The sequence below is a fragment of the Aquarana catesbeiana genome, linkage group LG02, assembly GCF_042186555.1.
Source record: "Aquarana catesbeiana isolate 2022-GZ linkage group LG02, ASM4218655v1, whole genome shotgun sequence".
NCBI classification, from domain to species: domain Eukaryota; kingdom Metazoa; phylum Chordata; class Amphibia; order Anura; family Ranidae; genus Aquarana; species Aquarana catesbeiana.
In genome coordinates this window covers 575,761,013-575,782,541 of record NC_133325.1, presented here as the reverse complement: position 1 = coordinate 575,782,541, position 21,529 = coordinate 575,761,013, and the positions used below count along the sequence as shown (strand labels likewise).

Below are 21,529 nucleotides of genomic sequence, written 5' to 3'. Positions count from 1 at the left end.
CTGTTTTAGATTGCCAAAAACAAAATGCTTCACGTCCGGATTAGTGCGTTGTGGTGTCATCCATTCTGAATAATACCCCAAAGCAAGGAACTGATGGTGTGGTCACATTGTACTAACAGAAGGAAGGATTTAAAGGGGTATAGGTAAATAGGATCTGAGCCTGTGTGCTGTATACAAGGCACACCAATAAAGTGCTCCATGATTGTATATTTCTTTTAAAGTTAAATGTGGCAAACTCTATCAAAGGCAAAGAAATGAAATGGCTCACCTAGATCATTGCTGATTTAAAATCTAGGCAAAAATCAAAGCTTAATTATGAAAAGTAATATTTCATTTTCCTAAGTCATGCTAAAACCAACCAGTTTGGTCAGCAGTGTAACAAAAATATTCTTATATTTTTTTTTTTTTTTCTTATTTACAGCTGTATCCAGGGAACTGTTTCCACAACTGTGTTAGAAAATAGCAAAGCATTAGAAGCCAGTTTCAGCATAAGCTCATTTCAGTTTCAAAATCAGGCCAATGTAAACCTTTTCTGTGAAGTACGTTTGTGTGACAAGACCAGTGAAACATGTTCTGGGGTAAGTGATCAATACATTTTCTCTGATAAGAGGCTGATGTTGTTTTGCAGCAATGAGCATTGTGTAAGGTGCCCATGGGTATTAGATGACAGTCTGGATTGTCTACTGGCTAGGAGCAACATGCATACACTATTGCTGATGATAATTGTGGGAAGCACAGCTATTATACCCTCCTAAAAAGCCAGTGCTCTGTGTCTGCAGTTTGCCTTCCCATAGACGTACCATTCATGTTAAGAGATCAGCAGTTGCCACTTATGACAGGTTGTCAGATCTTCAATATCTGTGTATTTACATATTACTGTCCATGGCCATCTGAAAGTGATTTTGCCATGAGAGAAGTACGGGGGTTGCCATTGTTAGCCGCCTCCTGAAAATTCTAGCTGCCTGGCTCTATCTACTTAAAGCGGTATTAAAATCAAAACCAAAAATGGAATATATTGCAGCTTAGCAATCATTAGATTTCGTGGCTGCATTAGTTTTCTTTTTTTTAGGCTTTTTTCCCTCTGCTTTAACCTGGTGATCTGGCCAGCAACACACCTCCTGTATTAGAGTGACCCCACTCTGGATGAAGGAGCACAGGAGCACATTTGGACAGCAGCATTGTCAGTCTGGGGGGAGGGGAGTGTTAGATGTACTAGCCGTTTTAAATATACTAACAAACTGAAGCCAAACTCCGGCTAACACTTTATAAGCAGTCACAGCAGACTTTTTTTTTTTTTTACTCTTGGGATAAAGGTTTTACATGAGTAAATAAAAGCTAGTCATTGTAAGCACCCCTGCCAGTGGTAAATGGTTTCTCTCATCCCAGTAACTGGTACATCCGTGGGACAACTTGTTCTTTTGAAAAACAACAGACTTACTGCCAGATTACCAGATGACAAGAAAAAAAAGCACACGAAAATGATTACAGACATCACATCTAAGAATTGGTAAGCTGCAATGTTTGCTTTAACCACTTGCCGACCGCCTCACGACGATATACGTCGGCAGAATGGCACGGGCAGGCAGAATCACGTACCTGTACGTGATCTGCCTCCCGCGGGCGGTCCAATTAGACCCCCCCCCCCCGGTGCCCGAGGCGCCCGGCATTTCTTCGCGGGCGATGAGAAGTGAGGGGGAGGCCATCCATTCGTGGCCACCCCCTCCCGATCACTCCCGGCGAATGAAAATCCTTCCTCTGCCTCTGTAATGTAAACAGAGGGAGAGGAAGTGATGTCATCTCTCCTCGTGTCAGTCTTTTCGTTCCGGCACCGAGGAGAGAAGACATCAATGTAAGTTACACCAACACTACACTAACAGTAGAACACACTAGGCACACTTTTCACCCCCCGATCACCCCCCTGTACCCCCTGTCACACTGACACCAATAGCAGTTTTTTTTTTTTTGCATTGGTGTCAGTTTGTGACAGTTATAAGTGTTAGGGCAGTTAGGGTTAGCCCCCTTTAGGTCTGGGGTACCCCCCTTTAGGTCCAGGGTACCCCCCTAACCCCCCCTAATAAAGGTTAACCCCTTGATCACCCCCCCGTCGCCAGTGTCACTAAACGATTGTTTTTCTGATCGCTGTATTAGTGACACAGGTGACGCTAGTTAGGAAGGTAAGTATATAGGTTCGCTGTCAGTGTTTTATAGCGACAGGGACCCCCATATACTACCTACTAAAGGTTTTAACCCCCTGATTGCCCCCTAGTTAACCCTTTCACCAGCGATCACCGTATAAGTGTTACGGGTGACGCTGGTTAGTTAGTTTGTTTTTTATAGTTTTAGGGCACCCGCCGTTTATTACCTTATAAAGGTTTAACCCCCTAATTGCCCGGCGGTGATATAAGTTACGTTTTTAGGGTCAGATAAGGTCTGCGTCGCCCCAGGCAGCGTCAGTTTAGCGCCAGTACCGCTAACACCCACGCATGCAGCATACACCTCCCTTAGTGCTATAGTATCTGAACGGATCGATATCTGATCCGATCAGATCTATACTCCCCAGCAGTTTAGGGTTCCCATAAACGCAGTGTTAGCGGGATCAGCCCAGATACCTGCTAGCACCTGCGTTTTGCCCCTCGGCCCAGCCCTGCCCAGCCCACCCAAGTGCAGTATCGATTGATCACTGTCACTTACAAAACACTAAGCACACATAACTGCAGCGTTCGCAGAGTCAGGCCTGATCCCTGCGATCGCTAACAGTTTTTTGGTAGCGTTTTGAATCAGTCGCTAACAGTCAGGAGCTTTTTTGCCTGTGAGTCTCACTAGTGTACCACTAAATCTAGAGCCCAAAATGGCAAATCGAAGGTACACTAGTGAAGAGGCCTACACGTTTCTGAGCATGACAGATAGTGAAGAGGAAGTCACTCATCTGTCAGATTCAGGCTCAGAATACAATCCTATAGAGGACAGCGGCTCCATGACAGATAGCTCTGATGACGGAGTTGTGGTCCCTGCTAAGGTCAGGCGTACCAGACCCCAAATCTTCTTCTTCTGTTCTTGAAGTGCAAGAACCACAGGTCCCTCGTATGGAGCAGAGAAGTACTAGCGCCGCTATTCCTTCTGGTGAACTGGCAAGCACCAGCGGCCTAGTACACCCTGGTCGTATATCCAGCACTGCAGTATCACGTGGTGACATGGCGAGTCCCATAAGTGCAGTTCAAGCTGGTGAGGTGGCAAGCACTAGTAGTGTCCCGCTGCCACCAAGAAGACGAACACAGGCCCGTCGTGCCCATAGTGCCCTTCCTGCTGCATTCGCCAATCCGAATTGGGCACCCACCACTTCTGCAGCACCCGTACTTCCCCCATTCACTGGCCAACCTGGAATTCAGGTGAAAACAGTTGATTTTACGCCCCTGGATTTTTATTCGCTGTTTTTCACCGAAGATCTCTATAGATCTATTGTGGACCAAAGCAATTTATACGCTGGTCAACACATCGCCGCTAATCCCCAGTCCTCCCTTGCCAGAGATTGGAGACCAATTACGGTCTCCGAATTTAAGCTCTTTCTGGGCCATTCCCTCAACATGGGCATAAATAAAAAGAGTGAGTTGCGGTCATATTGGTCCACTGACCCAATTTACCATATGCCCGTGTTCTCTGCTTCCATTCCTTTTTGATCACCAGATTGGAGCATGTGGCACCGTGCGACCTAATCGCCGGGGCTTTCCCCAGCGGCTTGTGGATTCCCGTCTTAGGCTGGGGGAGAGAGCCTGCTTGCAGTGTAATAATTTGCTCGCTATGAAGTGGAGGGACAATAAGAATGTTTTCGTTTTTACCTCCCTTCATGCAGACATGACGGTCCAAATTACTACGGCGACTGGTGTTGTGGAGAAACCCCTCTGTGTCCACGAATATAACCAAAATATGGGAGGGGTGGACCTCAACGACCAGTTGCTGGTGCCGTACCTAGTTGCCCATAAGGCCAGACGCTGGTACAAAAAAGTGCCTGCTTATTTATTTCAATTGGCTTTGCTGAACGCTCATGTGCTATACAGAGCTTCAGGACTAACTGGATCCTTCCTTAAATTCCAAGAAGAGATCGTCAGAGCCCTTCTGTATCCAGACGGTGCTCCACCTCACCTTCCCCAACCAAATGCAGTAAGCCGGCTGCATGAGAGGCATTTTCCTTATGTCCTCTCGAGAACTCCTACCCAACGAGCCCCCCAAAGAAGATGTCGTGTCTGTAGCAAGCGCGGATTTAGGCGTGACACCCGGTATTATTGTCCCTCCTGTCCTGACAATCCTGGTCTATGCATTGGTGAATGTTTTGAACGCTACCATACACTAGTTGAGTTTTAGCGTAGGGTACAGCATTGCACAGACTAGGACACACTTTCACAGGGTCTCCCAAGATGCCATCGCATTTTGAGACCCAAACCTGGTACCAGTTACAAAAGTTAAAGTTACTAAAAAAAAGTGTAAAAAATAAATAAATAAATTAAAAAATTAAAAAAATATAAAAACACAAAAAATATAAAATAAAAAAACCAAAAATAGTTGTCGTTTTATTGTTCTCTCTCTCTATTCTCTCTCTATTCTGCTCTTTTTTACTGTATTCTATTCTGCAATGTTTTATTGTTATTATGTTTTACCATGTTTGCTTTTCAGATATGCAATTTTTTTATACTTTACTGTTTTTACTGTGTTTTGTTGGTAACCACTTTTTTTGTTTTCAGGTACGTCATTCAGCTGCAGAGCGGATTTATTTATCTTGACAGCAACAGCATTTGCTCCCACGATATATAAAGCCGTGACTCCAGCGCTGTCGGAGGTGATTTCACCACCACAGTTACATACTTCAGCATATATGCCGAAGCATTGGGGCAGTAGTGGGTGGAGGAGCAATTTTCTCCTGCCTTTTGTGGGAGGATGCCTCCATGCTTCGGCATATATATATTTTAGGCACAGGTTGCGTTAAATGTTTTATTTTTTACTATGTTTTTTTTGTATTTGCTTTGCAGGTATGGTAAGTCTTACTGTTATACTGTAATGTTACTTTGTTTTATTGTTAACCATCATTTTGCTTAGCAGGTACGCCATTCAGTTGCAGCACGGATTTATTTATCTTGACAGCAACAGCGTTTGCTCCCACGATACATAAAGCCGTGACTCCAGCGCTGTCGGAGGTGATTTCACCACCACAGTTACATACTTCAGCATATATGCCGAAGCGTGGGGGCAGCAGAGGGCAGAGGAGCGATTTGCTCCTAACTTTTGCGGGAGGATGCCCCCATGCTTCGGCATATATATACGGTGCATGTATGCCCATCATTAGAAGTGGGTGGATGAAGGGAGGTATTCTAATGGTGGGCATACCCACCGATCAATCTCTTTTTTTTTTCGTTCAGCCCACAGGCTGCATGAAAATTAAGTTTACAATATATGCCCAACAAGGACCAGCAACGTACTGGTATGTTGCTGGACTTTGAGTGGTTATACCAGAATGATGCCTGCAGGTTTAGGTATCATCTTGGTATAATTCTTTTCAGCCAACGGTCGGCTTTCATGTAAAAGCAATCCTAGCGGCTAATTAGCCTCTAGACTGCTTTTACAAGCAGTGGGAGGGAATTCCCCCCCCCCCCCCCACCATCTTCCATGTTTTTCTCTGGCTCTCCTGTCCCGACAGGGAACCTGAGAATGCAGCCGGTAATTCAGCCAGCTGACCATAGAGGTGATCAGAGACCAGAGTGGCTCCAAACATCTCTATGGCCTAAGAAACCGGAAGCTACGAGCATTTCATGATTTCTCCCGATGTAAACAGCGCCATTGGGAAATTGGGAAAGCATTTTATCACACCGATCTTGGTGTGGTCAGATGCTTTGAGGGCAGAGGAGAGATCTAGGGTCTAATAGATCCCATTTTTTTAAAAAAAAGAGTACCTGTCACTACCTATTGCTATCATAGGGGATATTTACATTCCCTGAGATCACAATAAAAATGATTAAAAAAAATAAAAATGAAAGGAACAGTTTAAAAATAAGATAAAAAAGCAAAAAAATAATAAAGAAAAAAAAAAAAAAAAGCACCCCTGCCCCCCCCCCCTGCTCTCGCGCAAAGGCGAATGCAAGCGTCGGTCTGGCGTCAAATGTAAACAGCAATTGCACCATGCATGTGATGTGTCACCGCGAACGTCAGATCGAGGGCAGTAAATCTAAAGTGGTAACCTGTAAAGGCTTTTAAAGGCTTTTAAAAATGTATTTAGTTTGTCGCCACTGCACGTTTGTGCGCAATTTTAAAGCATGTCATGTTTGGTATCCATGTACTCGGCTTAAGATCATCTTTTTTATTTCATCAAACATTTGGGCAATATAGTGTGTTTTAGTGCATTAAAATTGAAAAAAGTGTGTTTTTCCCAAAAAAATGCGTTTGAAAAATCGCTGCGCAAATACTGTGTGAAAAAAAAAAAATGAAACACCCACCATTTTAATCTGTAGGGCATTTGCTTTAAAAAGAATTATATAATGTTTGGGGGTTCAAAGTAATTTTCTTGCAAAAAAAAAATATTTTTTCATGTAAACAAAAAGTGTCAGAAAGGGCTTTGTCTTCAAGTGGTTAGAAGAGTGGGTGATGTGTGACATAAGCTTCTAAATGTTGTGCATAAAATGCCAGGACAGTTCAACCCCCCCAAATGACCCCATTTTGGAAAGTAGACACCCCAAGCTATTTGCTGAGAGGCATGTTGAGTCTATGGAATATTTTATATTGTGACACAAGTTGCGGGAAAAAGACAATTTTTTTTTTTTTTTTTTTTGCACAAAGTTGTCACTAAATGATATATTGCTCAAACATGCCATGGGAATATGTGAAATTGCACCCCAAAATACATTCTGTTGCTTCTCCTGAGTACGGGGATACCACATGTGTGAGACTTTTTGGGAGCCTAGCCACGTACGGGACCCCGAAAACCAAGCACCGCCTTCAGGCTTTCTAAGGGCGTAAATTTTTGATTTCACTCTTCATTGCCTATCACAGTTTCGGAGGCCATGGAATGCCCAGGTGGCACAAAACCCCTCCAAATGACCCCATTTTGGAAAGTAGACACCCCAAGCTATTTGCTGAGAGGTATAGTGAGTATTTTGCAGACCTCGCTTTTTGTCACAAGGTTTTGAAAATTAAAAAAAGAAAAAAAAATGTTTTTCTTGTCTTTATTCATTTTCAAAAACAAATGAGAGCTGCAAAATACTCACCATGCCTCTCAGCAAATAGCTTGGGGTGTCTACTTTCCAAAATGGGGTCATTTGGGGGGGTTTTGTGCTATCTTGGCATTTTATGGCCTTCAAAACTGTGATAGGTAGTGAGGAGTGAAATCAAAAATTTACGCCCTTAGAAATCCTGAAGGCAGTGCTTGGTTTTCGGGGCCCCGTATGCGGCTAGGCTCCCAAAAAGTCCCACACATGTGGTATCCCCGTACTCAGGAGAAGTAGCAGAATGTATTTTGGGGTGTAATTCCACATATGCCCATTGCATGTTTGAGCAATATATCATTTAGTGACAACTTTGTACAAATAAAAAAAAAAAAAATTGTCACTTTCCCGCAACTTGTGTCAAAATATAAAATATTCCAAGGACTCAACATGCCTCTCAGCAAATAGCTTGGGGTGTCTACTTTCCAAAATGGGGTAATTTGGCGGGGTTTTGTGCCCTCTTAGCATTTTATGGCCTTCAAAACTGTGATAGGTAGTGAGGAGTGAAATCAAAAATTTACGCCCTTAAAAATCCTGAAGGCGGTGCTTGGATTTCGGGGCCCCGTAAGCGGCTAGGCTCCCAAAAAGTCCCACACATGTGGTATCTCCATACTCAGGAGAAGCAGCTAATTGTATTTTGGGGTGCAATTCCAAATATGCCCATGGCCTGTGTGAGCAATATATCATTTAGTAACAACTTTTTGTATTTTATTTTTTTTTTTTTTTTTTTTTTGTCATTATTCAATCACTTGGGACAAAAAAAATTAATCTTCAATGGGCTCAACATGCCTCTCAGCAATTTCCTTGGGGTGTCTACTTTCCAAAATGGGGTCATTTGTGGGGGTTTTGTACTGCCCTGCCATTTTAGCACCTCAAGAAATGACATAGGCAGTCATAAATTAAAGGCTGTGTAAATTCCAGAAAATGTACCCTAGTTTGTAGGCGCTATAACTTTTGCGCAAACCAATAAATATACACTTATTGACATTTTTTTTTACCAAAGACATGTGGCCGAATACATTTTGGCCTAAATGTATGACTAAAATTGAGTTTATTGGATTTTTTTTTTATAACAAAAAGTAGAAAATATTTTTTTCAAAATTTTCGGTCTTTTTCCGTTTATAGCGCAAAAAATAAAAACGACGGAGGTGATCAAATACCATCAAAAGAAAGCTCTATTTGTGGGAAGAAAAGGACGCAAATTTCATTTGGGTGCAGCATTGCATAACTGCAATTAGCAGTTAAAGCGACGCAGTGCCAAATTGTAAAAAGTGCTCTGGTCAGGAAGGGGGTAAATCCTTCCGGGGCTGAAGTGGTTAACCTCCCTGGCGGTATGATTATTTCGGATTTTAGGTGCTGAAAGCGGTACCATTATTTTGCATGGAAATTTGGCGTTTTTATATTGTAGGTCTGTAAATCTTAACAATAACACACTTAAATCTGTCCAAACCAGAGTCTAGTAGATATCCCGGGTATGATAAAGTTTGAAACACAAAAACATAAATTATAATATAATAAATAAAAATAAATAATTAAAAAAAAAAAAATAGTAATAAAATAAATTTCCCCACAATTCACTATCGCTCAATTCTGCAAATGTTCTAATTTATTATCGCTGTTTTCTAGCTGGTCTAAAGCCACTTTTGACGTAAAGGGACACTTTTTGGTTGCTATGGACAATCTCCAGTTTCCAGGCAGAAAGAACAGTGTATATCATGTAAAATTGCATGCAGGGCATGGGACAAAGCACTGGGGACAAAAGGGATGTGAAATCATTTCATACAGTACAGATTGTATGTGTTATGATTTTGACATTTTTTGAATTTGCCGCCAGGCTCCGCCCCCGTGCGTCGCGCCGCTCGCAGGGAACGGACCCTGGCACGGAGAGGCTTCGGAGGAGGACGGAGCCCTCGGACACTGCGGGGGACATCGCAGGATCCCGGGGACAAGGTAAGTAACGCCACCCCAGGATCCTGCAATGCGATCCCGAGTGTGGCTCGGGGTTACCGCTAATGGTACTGAATTTTAACCCCGAGCCACACTCGGGAAAACCGCCAGGGAGGTTAAAGGGGTTGTAAACCCTCGTGTTTTTTCACCTTAATGCATCCTATGCATTAAGGTGAAGAAACTTCTGTCACTCAGCAGCCCCCCTAGCCCCCCGATTTACTCACCTGAGCCCGTTCGCTCCCTCGGCGGAGACGCGCTCTACCTCTCTGCCCGGGGTTCTCGGCTCTTGATTGGATAGATTGATAGCAGCGCAGCCATTGGCTTCCACTGCTGTCAATCAAATCCAATGACGCCGGGCTCCCAGGGGCAGGGCCGAGCGGCATTCTGTGTCCATGGACGCAAATGCTGGACTCAGGAGCAGGCCCGCACAGTAACCCCATGGGAGGCGCTTCACCTAGGGGGTTTCCAGATGCCAGGAGGGGCCGCGAGCGCCGCCAGGGGACCCCAGAAGACGAGGTTCAGGGCCACTCTGTGAAAAACGAACTGCACAGTGGAGGTAAGTATGATGTGTTTGTTATTTGAAAAAAAAAAAGACGGTTTAGTAAGCCTTTAAGTACTATTAAATAAACCTATATCCTGTAAGTTAGTGTCAGAAAAGTTGCAGCTCTCTCAGACAGCGAAAGAAAGCACTGGTTGCCAGGGAGAGAGGAATAAAGTAATTGTACTTTCCCCCTAGCCAAATGAGCATTTACCCATTAAATGCTTGGGGACCCTGCATGGGTAAATTATGCACAAAGCAGCCAAATACTCCTCTCGGGTGCCCTGCTGGCTCCTCCCCCCACTGAGTGCCCGCACAGCAAGCTGCTTGCTATGGGGGCACCCGTGAGTGCTCACCCCAAAGCTTGCTCTGTGTGTCCATAAGACACATAGATCTGGGCTTGGCCCCATCCCTGCTTCCTCGTCACTGAATCTGACAGCTGCAGGAGCCAATGGCTTCCGCTGCTGTATCTGAGCCAATGAGGAGTAAGAGAGCCTCGGCTCTCGTGCACAGTGTTGGATCGAGATCGGGCTCAGGTAGGTATTTAGGGGGGCTGCAGGAGGTGCTGCACGCAGAAGCTTTTTTATCTTATTGCATGGAATACAGTAATGTAAAAAAAGCTTCTGACTTTACAACCACTTTAGCAGCAGCCTGGAGTTGGGCTCTAAAAGCCTCTTTTCTTCTCCTTATGCTACTAGACATCCTCTACATACCTCAGATTAGCAGGTTACCTAGATTTGGAGCCATGGCCTATGTTGGGTAGTGTTGTGGTCCTTCTTCAAGCTGGCTGGGAAATGTGCATGTGCAACCGTATCTTCATAGGACTTATGGAGAAACCATTTACTTGGGAGCCTGCAGGGCAATTATTTTACCATTAGGGCCTATGGAAAAAAAGTAAGCATTCATGACTTATTATTCAGATCATTTTATTGCTTGGTTGACAAGTATTTCCATGCAGATGACAGACAGTTTCATTCATTTTGTTCAAGGGACAAGAACCTTAGTTCCCTTGTTTGTATAAACATACAGCATTTTATAATGACCTATGATGTGTGTAAGTATATATAAATGGAAGGACTGAACCAAAATACAGAATGAGGATCCTGTTATTGCACATGAGGAAAAGGGACCTCTGGGTTCAATAAGCAGGGGTCTGCACAGCAATTAAGTACAGCATATGGGTGTACAGTGTAAAATAAATCTATTGTTGTGGTGCTCAAGAGCCACAGCTGCAGTGTAATTTTGCCTACAGGAATGAAAAACAGAAAATGCCGTGTGCACAGCCGCCGGCACCGTCATGCAGTGCCGGGATAAGGTCATCTGGTGCCCAGGGCAAAGATGGAAAACTGCGCCCCCCCCCCCCCCCCCGCCGCTGTGAAAGCTGCAACGCCTACAGACGATGGGATCTATACTGGGAATTTGTTAAATACTAGTATTGGCGGCGATCAGTGTCTTAGGCGTGGTTCACACTGGGGAAACTTGTCACGCCCCATTTAGTTCAATGACACCGTTCTAATCAGAGCAACAGAACACAGCACGTCAGGGCACAGCACATCAGGGCACAGGTCACAGTACATCATTGTACAGAGCCCAGCACATCAGGGTACAGCACATCAGGGTACAGCACATCAGGGTACAGCACATCAGGGTACAGCACATCAGGTCACAGTACATCGGGGCACATCGGGGCACAAGGCACATCGGGGCACATAGCACATCAGGGCACGGGGCACATAGCACATCAGGGCACGGGGCACATCAGGGCACAGCACATCACGGTACAGGGTACAGGGCACATCAGGGCACGGAGCACATCAGGGCACGGAGCACATCGGGGCACATCAGGGCACGGGGCACATCAGGGCACGGGGCACATCAGGGCACGGAGCACATCAGGGCACGGGGGCATATGGCACATCAGGGCACATAATGGCACATGATGGGGCACATGGCACATTATGGGGCACATCATGGAGCACGTCAGGGCACATGATGGGGCACATGGCACATTATGGGGCACATCATGGAGCACGTCAGGGCACATGATGGGGCACATGGCACATTATGGGGCACATCATGGAGCACGTCAGGGCACATCATGGGGCACATTATAGGGCACATCATGGGGCACATTATAGGGCACGTCAGGGCACATTATGGGACACGTCAGGGCACATTATGGGACACGTCAGGGCACATTATGGGACACGTCAGGGCACATTATGGGACACGTCAGGGCACATTATGGGACACGTCAGGGCACATTATAGGGCACATCATAGGGCACATAGCACATTAAGTGTGGCACATTGTTTACTAGCCTGCATGCAGAGCAGCGCTGGAAGCATCTGTGATAAGTTCTCTCTCTCATGTCACGCTGCTCCCCGGCGACCCCTCCTCTCTTCTCTTCCATCCCAGATGATGTCACAAGCAAATAGGGAAGGACGAGAAGAGAGGAGGGGCCGCCGGGGAGCAGCATGACATGAGAGAGAGAACTTGTTACAGATGCTTCCTGCGCTGCTCTGCATGCATCTCGATCTACCCGTCTGGCGCCAGCTGTCGGCGATTGACGGGTAGATCCTCCAATGCAGGATAGAAACCCTGATAGGGAAGTGAGAGGCGGGGCGGGGCTGGTCTCAGGCTTGTGCCGGGTGCAGGAGTGCACTCGGCACATGTTAAAAATGATCAATTTTCGCGCGGCCGTGTTGTAAACTCTGCATAGGTAGCAGGAATTTTTACAACACCGGTTCACTGGCGCTTCTATTGCGCCCCTCTTCCTCCATTAAATGGATGCCGCCCAGGGCATCTGCCCCTTCCGCCCCCCCTTGTACCGGCCCTGCCATCATGTATTCACGCACATGTATGTTATGTTTTAAAAATCATGCCTATATGCATGTGTGAATAGATGCTGCTGCTGGCAATTACATGTGCTATAATAAAATAAAAATCTAGAAACTCATCATGATTTGCTATTTACAATTAAAATATCAGACATGTAAACCAGTCTAACAGCTTATGATTTTTTTGCTTGTTCTTCACAGTGCACCCGTGCTAAATCCTTCAATACACCTACTAATGAAGTCAAGATAGGACTAACCCTTGGTGGTATGTCACAACAACTATCATATACATATGCACAGAAATGTGTTTTTATTTGCCATAATATTATCATAAGACATAGTATTTTCATTTAGTAATCCAATTTTTTTATATTACCTGCACATATATGGGTGTTTTATCAGCAAAAGTGAAAATAACATTTATAGTAAAACTATTCCATAGTGTCTTCACCAAGGTCCATCTTTTAGCACTCAAAGTGCATTATGTATCAATGAGTTCTTATTACGAACTCTCTTTACTTTGCTTCAACTATCTATCAGAATAAGAATTGCCCTAAAGTTGTGAATATGTTTGAGACTGTAGAAAAATAAGTCCACTTAAGCCGAACGTAGACCATGTATGGGCAGGCTGAATGTACCCAAGTTGATCGATCGATCAAATTCAGTACAATCAGCCTGTCGGATTTGACATGCGATTATTGCTAGCGGCTATTATAGACACTAACAGTAATCACTGTGCTCTCCTGGCAGGGATTCCGCCATAGGCATGCGCAGGGGGTGTGCCAGGCACACCCTAATCACTGCATGCAATGGCAATTCCCCCTAGTTCCTGCGCCCCCCCCCCCCCCCCCCCTTGCCACAGTGCTGCTTCCTTCTTCCTCCCCCTCCAGCTGCTGTGGGAGATGTTTTAGAATGGAGAGTGGGGGAAGAGGCTAGTAACTATGTCATTTAATGGCCCTTCCTTTTCTAAATGAACATAGTGAACACACTCACTCACTGTGTTCATTCATAACTGAAGCATAGTAAACTGTGTTTACTATGCTTCAGTTTGTGAATGAACAGGAAGCCACTCAGCACAGAGCACTATCCCGTTCATTCACTGTCCAGTGCAGTTGAGGCCTCAGAGAAAGGGATGTGAGTTTGAGCTTTGTGGTGCACACCCTAATGCAATAAGCTGCGCACACCTATTGGCGCTGCCCCCGCCTGGGAAAACACAATGGCTCCATGGTAGGGGAATCGAGCGATATTTTTTCCTGCCACCAAAGAAAATTGCTCCATCTATGGCCCGCTTTAGGCTACGTTCATTCCTCTGTGTGTTTGATGCAGTATGTTTAAGGCACAATTTGAGTTTTAGATGCATTTGATATGTGTTACCATTCATCCCAATGGAAGGTGCATTTTTCTCAGGAAAACAAATCATGCAGCAAAAAAAAAAACTTTTCTCTTCACACCCTACCACGCAGTTGCAAAAAGCAGAGGTGTGATAGCATCCCTTATAAGAAGACATTAATATGCAAAGCCCAGAGGATTTTCCACTGTTTCCCCGCATCCAATTTGCATGACAGAAGAGTGTAAGCGGCTCTCAATGAAGGCGGTTCACACAGCTCCAGGGCAGCCGTGGGCTCCCCTTAAAAAATTTAGACCTGATTCGCACCTGAAATCGGTGAACAGGATTGCACCGGACCCCATGGTGTGAGCCGTGGTTGCAGCATATGTGAACCCAGGGCTCATTCGCACGTTCTGTGCACATTGGGTGCACTGGGTGTGCGATCTGCTGCAGGCGACAATATAATCCTAACGACACCCCAAACGCAGATTACAAATGCACTAACTGTCCTCCCCCCGCCCCATCCCTGAACACTTACCTGCCTCCTCTCATGATCCAGCACTGTCATGTCTGCAGCTCTTCATTTCCTCTTCACACAGGAGACTCAGGCAGCCGTGGGAGCCATTGGCTCCTGCTGTTGTCAGCCAAGTCCTGTGAGGAGGGAGTGGGGGCATAGCTGAGCCATACTGTGTGTGTGTCTATAGACGCACGCAGTCTACGCGGGTGCCCCCATGGCACAGGGCTTGCTATTGGGGAACCCGTGAAAAGAACGAGAGGACAGCATTGACAGGTGACACCAGCAAAGGAGGTAAGGCACCACTCTGTGCACTATCATTCCACAGAGCAGGTAGATATAAACTTTTTTTAACTTTAAGAAAAAAATAGCCTTTACAATTATGTTAACCCATTGGAGTTGGCGCCTTTAAGGGGTTTAGGATGCCGGGAGGCAGGGTTTATGATCATGTGACCAACATGAATAGCTGTCACGGCAGTCATATGATTGGAAAGTACTCTAAAGTACGGTTGGGAGCTTTCCGTTAACCGCCGGTAACTGTTCTGGGAGAGCACAGCTGTATTTGCACTGATGCACATAAATATGCGGCCCACCCATCGTGAGGCCGCATATTTAGACATTGCCTTGCAGGACTTTTTTTTTTTTTTTTTTTTTTTTTTTTTTTTTTTTAACCACCTGCGGTTTACTACTGCTTTAACAAAGGGGCTTTGTTTTGAAGACTAAAAAATACACTTTATTTAACTACATTGACTTATGCTGGTTTAGTATTCCACTTATTGGTTTTGATATTAAATATTAATCTACATTTCTTTAGCATTTCATTAATTATTATTTTGTATTTGATGCAGCTAATTTGGACTTTGTGGACAGTGCTGGAAAACATACAGGTAAGATTTACAGATGATGAAGATATATATGATAATGCAGCATAGAAAATTTAGCTGTCAATTTAGAAGTCTGACAAGGCTGTCCCTGCAGCTCTTCTGCCGCAAAGAATCTTTTAGTAACTACGGTGCTGTTGCCCAATTTATCTAGTCATTTATCATCTGAATTCTTAGAGAAAATGATAGAAGGGGTATTGCTGGGATCTACTTTTATTCCAGTAATTCTATATCAGCCCTTGCATTTCAGATATTTTAATATGACATAGCTTGTTATCTCATACAAAATTAACCTATAGAACAATAGTTGCTGAATACTGTAAGTCAGTGGTCATCAACCCTGTCCTTAGGACCCACTAACAGGCCAGGTTTGCAAGATAACTGGAATACATCACAGGCGATATGATTTGCTGCTCAGTGATTGCAGTATTCTAGTCTGCATCTCCCCAAGGTAAAACATAAAACCTGGCTGTTAGTGGGCACTGAGGACAGGGTTGATGACCACTGCTGTAAGTCATTATGCATTTTTCTAGGTGTTCACTTCCCCTTGATGTTTGGTCAGGAAGGATCAGCAAAACCATTTTCATCTCTAGCATTTATACTGGCTGAGGAAGCCAAACTGTTTTGCATATTAGGATGATATATGATGATACATGATAGGTGGCTTTCTTGCTTTAACTGCTTGAACCATTATAGAGGAACTCATGTAGCTCAGTCCCTTAAAGATGGACTCTGAGTTTTAAAAAAGAAATTATATTACAGAGGAGCCCCCTGTCCTGCAACAAATTGGGTAAAAGGGGGTTTTGGGACTTTAAATGAAGCACATGACGGATTAGTAATGTACCTCCATCCCTATAGCTGAAATAGAAAGAGAGGATTGGGACTTTATATGAGGAACATGACACATGAATTGATAAGGTCAAAACATAACGACATACTGTATTGGCGTATAACATGCACTTTTTCACCCTTAAAATCGGGTGCAAATAGCGTGTGCGTGTTATACACCAATACTTCAATTTTAGCTGACTCGGAGGGGACAGGGAGGGGGCGGGATGAGCGCCGTCAAATTACATACAGTGAGAATCTCTGTAATAGGAAGTCCCGTCTCCTGGGCCGCCATTGGACCAGTGTTTTGTCTATCATAGGAGATTCTCACTGTATGTAATCTGTCGGCACTCGTCCCACCCCCCTTCCTGTCCCCTCTAGGCTGCAGATGGACATCGATCAGGCTGCACTGATGGCAATGGTGAGGCTGCTGCATTGAAGGCAATGGTGAGGCTGCTGCATTGAAGGCAATGGTGAGGCTGCTGCATTGAAGGCAATGGTGAGGCTGCTGCATTGAAGGCAATGGTGAGGCTGCTGCATTGAAGGCAATGGTGAGGCTGCTGCATTGAAGGCAATGGTGAGGCTGCTGCATTGAAGGCAATGGTGAGGCTGCTGCATTGAAGGCAATGGTGAGGCTGCTGCATTGATGGCAATGGTGAGGCTGCTGCATTGATGGCAATGGTGAGGCTGCTGCATTGATGGCACTTGCGAGGCTGCAGATGGGCATTGACCCTTATTTTGCTTCAAAATTCCTTATTTAAAATTTAAGTTATTTTCCTGAAACTTCACTCTTAAAATAAATGTGCGTGTTTTACGCCTGTGTGTGTTATACACCAATAAATACGGTATTTATTTTAGTACAGAAACAGATAAAATAGCACATTGCAATTGATACGCACGTAGATATTTATAAGTGTGTGTGTGTGTGTGTGTGTATATGTATATGTATATGTGTGTGTGTGTGTGTGTGTGTGTGTGTGTGTGTATATGTGTATATGTGTATATATATATATATATATATATATATATATATATATATATATATATATATCTATATCTATATCTCTCTATATCTCTCTATATCTCTCTATATCTCTCTATATCTCTCTATATCTCTCTATATCTCTCTATATCTCTCTATATCTCTCTATATCTCTCTATCCATAACATGAGATATATTCGATTTCATGTATATACATACACAGATATCATCAAACTCCTGTACTGGGTTAAATGCTTTTTAAATCTAGGGGGTAGAGGAAAAAAGACTGTGATGTTTCCATATTCTTTTCACCTCCAACCACTGGCGCTCTTTTCTCTCCAATGCTCTGGGTTGTGGACAGGCACTCACCAGTCTTATATACAATACAGAACTATTGGTTCTGCACTGTATGTGATGTCAACAGTGGCGACCGCTGCCCAGAGTACCATAGAAAGGAGGCTTTGGAGGGCTGTTCACACATCATGGAAGAAGGATGCTAGAGGAAGGTACAAGGTAAGTATTATGCCGCATACACACGACCAGACTTTACAGCATACTTGGTCCTGCGGACCGGAGACCTTGGACAATTCGATCGTGTGTGGGCTGCAGCGGACTTTTTTCCCCAAAAGTTCGATGGACCTAGAAATGAAACATGTTTCAAATCTTTTTGACGGACTCGAGTCCGGTCGAAAAGTCCGCTCGTTTGTATGCTAGTCCGAAGTACAAAAACCGACGCTAGGGCAGCTATTGGCTACTGGCTATGAACTTCCTTGTTTTAGTCCTGTCGTACGTCATCACATACGAATCCGTCAGACTTTGGTTGATCGTGTGTAGGCAAGTCCGTTCGTTCGGAAAGTCCGTCAAAGTCTGCAGGACAAAGTCTGCCGTAAAGTCCGCTCGTGTGTACGCGGCATTACAGTTTATTTCTCAAGCCCTAGACCTAACCAGCAGTTAATCCTTGCAAAGCGGGGAGGCCCCATTGCAAGGGTTTTATTTTTTTCTGGTGCTTTTAAAGCAAAGCAGAACGCAGTGCAACAAAACAACTTGTATTCAAGACAATATTATTTCTTTCATAAAACAGCAATGTCCAGTCAACTTAAAATTCATTTAAAAAGCTTAAAAAATAAAACCAGAGAGAAATGTTGTAGTCAATTGTTGACCTCCAGAAAACCTTAGTATCTTGGCTGCCATGCTGACCCTCTGGCTTCACTGCTGTCTGAGTCAGCAAGCCAGAACAAGTATGTTCCAACTCAGTATATAAACCAGAGGATCAGCAGGGCAGCCAGAAACTAGCATTTTCAGATGGAGGCATTGGCAGCTCCTATTTTTCATTCATTGTCAATGTCCTTTTATAGAAGTATAAATAATTATTATTAAAAGAAGCAGTGTCTGCACCTTCCCAATCTGCTGTTTTGAAGCCCGTTTGGGGAATGGATTGGATGTTCTTGGAAACACATTAATTTTCTTATGGCTGTAACTAAATGAGGATATGAAGGAAATGTTCCCAATGAGGCCACCTGTTCTGGTGACAACTTATAGGGCCTTTCCCTCATTTTTTCTTATTGTTCTAAATAATTATTGAGTTGAAGGACCCCTACCAGTAGGACTAAAACACAAGTTTATATTTAATCAAAAATTCCCCCAGCCCTCCTCCCTATTGCCCCATAAATACAATCCGCTATGTTACACACAAACTACCCAAGCAGGTTTGTTTTTACCTCCTCCTGCAGCATGGGTACATTCAAGTCTATAAGACTTATGCCGCATACACACAAGTGGACTTTACGGCAGACTTTGCCCGGCGGACAGGATTTGGTTGGACAATTCGATCGTGTGTGGGCTCCAGCGGACTTTGTTTTCTCAAAAGTTGGACGGACTTAGATTTGAAACATAAAATTTAAATTAATCCGTCGAAATCAAGTCCGGTCGAAAAGTCCGCTCGTCTGTATGCTAGTTCGACGGACAAAAAGCCACGCTAGGGCAGCTATTGGCTACTGGCTATGAACTTCCTTGTTTTAGTCCGGTCGTATGTCATCACGTACGAATTCGACGGACTTTGGTGGATTGTGTGTAGGCAAGTCCGTTCATTCAGAAAGTCCGTCGTAAAGTCCGTAGAAAAGTCCGCCTAGCAAAGTCTGCCGTAAAGTCCGCTCGTGTGTACGCGGCATTAGTGTTTCCTACAGTCTTCCTGAAATGAAATAAAGATTATAGTATAGTTGACTTCTTTTCCCTCCAATAGAGAAGCCATGTATGAATACTAAAGACACATACAGTTTAAGATATGAAAGCATTTTCTATGTTTTTGGTAACCTAAAACATTTTGTTTTTTTTTCTCTCTAGCTGCATCCTGGGCTCTGCTGGCTGGAATTCAACTAGCTTTTGCATTTATTAAGTTCTTCTAAAGAAGATCTAAAACCATCTCTTTGTGGTCAGCCACGGCATATATATACTTGATTAAATCTTAAAGCAAATCAACTTGATTATTTATTTTCTGTACTGGACTGAGATATTGGACTCTGCTGTATTTATGCTCTTTGTATGGTATGTCTTGCTTTAATAAGGTGTCTGTCCATTCTAGTCTCTGAGCCAGGAGCTAAATATGTTGTCTTGTATTTAAACAAAAATAAAGATCTACAATCAGGATTAGAATGTGTTGGGTGTACATTCAGTAGATCTGTGAAGATATCATATAAAGCAGTGCAGCAGTATGGATACTGAATAGCGAAATTAATTATAGATCTAAACATCAATTTTGCAAGAATACATAGAAAAAGGGAAAACTGCGGGACTTTAAAGGTGTCAAAAAAATGAAAAATTGTTTTGTTTTATAAAAATATACTTTATTAATATCTATAATATTATTATCGTAAAAACTCCTTGTTTTTCTAATTTAATTCAAATACAGATACAGACATTACCGTTCTACATGTTTCGCTTCGAATGAGCTTCTTCAGGAGATTTTAGAGTGCTGTATGAATTGGTTGCTAAAAAATAAATAAGAAAACAACAAGATAGGAATAGTTACATAAAGTTTTAGATTGAACTATTGCATCTATAATGATAAGGGTATACAAAAGTACATTTTTCTTAAATTTAGCAACCTACTTTACAATCAATAAATATTTTTGAATATAGATCAAATTGAAACACAGATGGACCTACCAGGTATAGATGGATCAGGGTAAATTGCAAAAGCGGTGAGCTTCTAAATGTTCCAAACAAATACCTAATTTAAGGAATATAGAGTGACCACAGAGGGGACCTCAATTTTGCAAGTCTGTTGCAGCACCCTTGAGTGTCACCTGAAGGCTGGGAGGTTCTTACAAATGCAGTCCCTAAAATTCCACCCCACCATGTGTTATGATATGCAAATGAAGCAGGCGTCTGCAAACAGACATTATATAATTGAACAGTAAAACATTGGTTTGAGAGTAACTTGGTTTGAGAGCGTTTTGCAAGACAAGCAAAATATTTTTATACATTTTGATTTGATATACAAGAGATGTCTTGATATACAAGTAGCGTGATGTCACAACTGGGTATAAAAGAGAAGAGAGGCATCTCTAAGTGTAGCAATATGGTTACATTTAATTAAGGTACAACATTTAGCAACTCACATAGTTGATGATTAAAAGAGGCACATCTAAGTATGCAGTCATCCGGGGTAAAGCTGTCCATATAGACCATCCTCCACACCACCATCAAGGTCATCTCTTCCACGAGCCCTTCAAGCCTCGCTTTCAAATTACTCTACTGCAGGGTAGTCTTACCGGTCACGATTACAGACTGACAGCTGGTGAGAGCCAGCGGTGCGGAGGACAGTCTATGTGGACAGCTTTACCCCGGATGCCTGCATACTTAGATGTGCCTCTTTTAATCATCCACCATGTGAGTTGATAAATGTTGTATCTTCATTAAATGTACCTATATTGCTACACTTAGAGGCGTCTCTCTTCTCTTTTATACTCTGTAGCCCCTGCTGGATTTTGCTTCTAATCCCCTTGCGGAGGCTTCCATTTGTGAATGTGCAACCATAAAATGTCCAACCTATCACATTTCTATAATCATTTTATGCGGACTATAAACTGAAGGACTTATGAATAAATGGTTGTGGAACGAATCAACTGCATTTTCATTATTTCCTATGGGGAAATCCGCTTTGATATACAAGTGCTTTGGATTACAAGCATGTTTCCGGAACAAATTATGCTCGCAATCCAAGGTTTTACTGCATATGAATATATTATCACTAAATATTTTCATTACACAAAGTTAATAACGTTACCCCTGCCCTCAGGTTTAAAATAAGTGTGATTACTAAAGCAAATGAAAAACAGCAGGGATACATCCTTAAAGTGGTATAAACCTCAGACATGAAATATGTACAATGCATATCATTCTATAGTGTGTACTTGTCTCAATCAAGAGCAC

The 21,529-nt window shown here is 43.4% G+C and overlaps 1 protein-coding gene across 1 annotated transcript in view; it reads left to right on the top strand.

Moving 5' to 3' along the window:
- LOC141128688 (uromodulin-like) overlaps positions 1-20,679 on the top strand; it is a 66,065-nt gene extending 45,386 nt beyond the window's left edge. The window contains exons 8-11 of the mRNA XM_073616122.1: positions 422-578; positions 12,768-12,831; positions 15,256-15,294; positions 19,439-20,679. Coding sequence (XP_073472223.1) covers positions 422-578; positions 12,768-12,831; positions 15,256-15,294; positions 19,439-19,500 — 322 coding nt within the window. The 3' untranslated portion in view covers positions 19,501-20,679. The remainder of the gene's footprint in view (positions 1-421; positions 579-12,767; positions 12,832-15,255; positions 15,295-19,438) is intronic.
- The last annotated feature ends 850 nt before the right edge of the window (positions 20,680-21,529 follow it).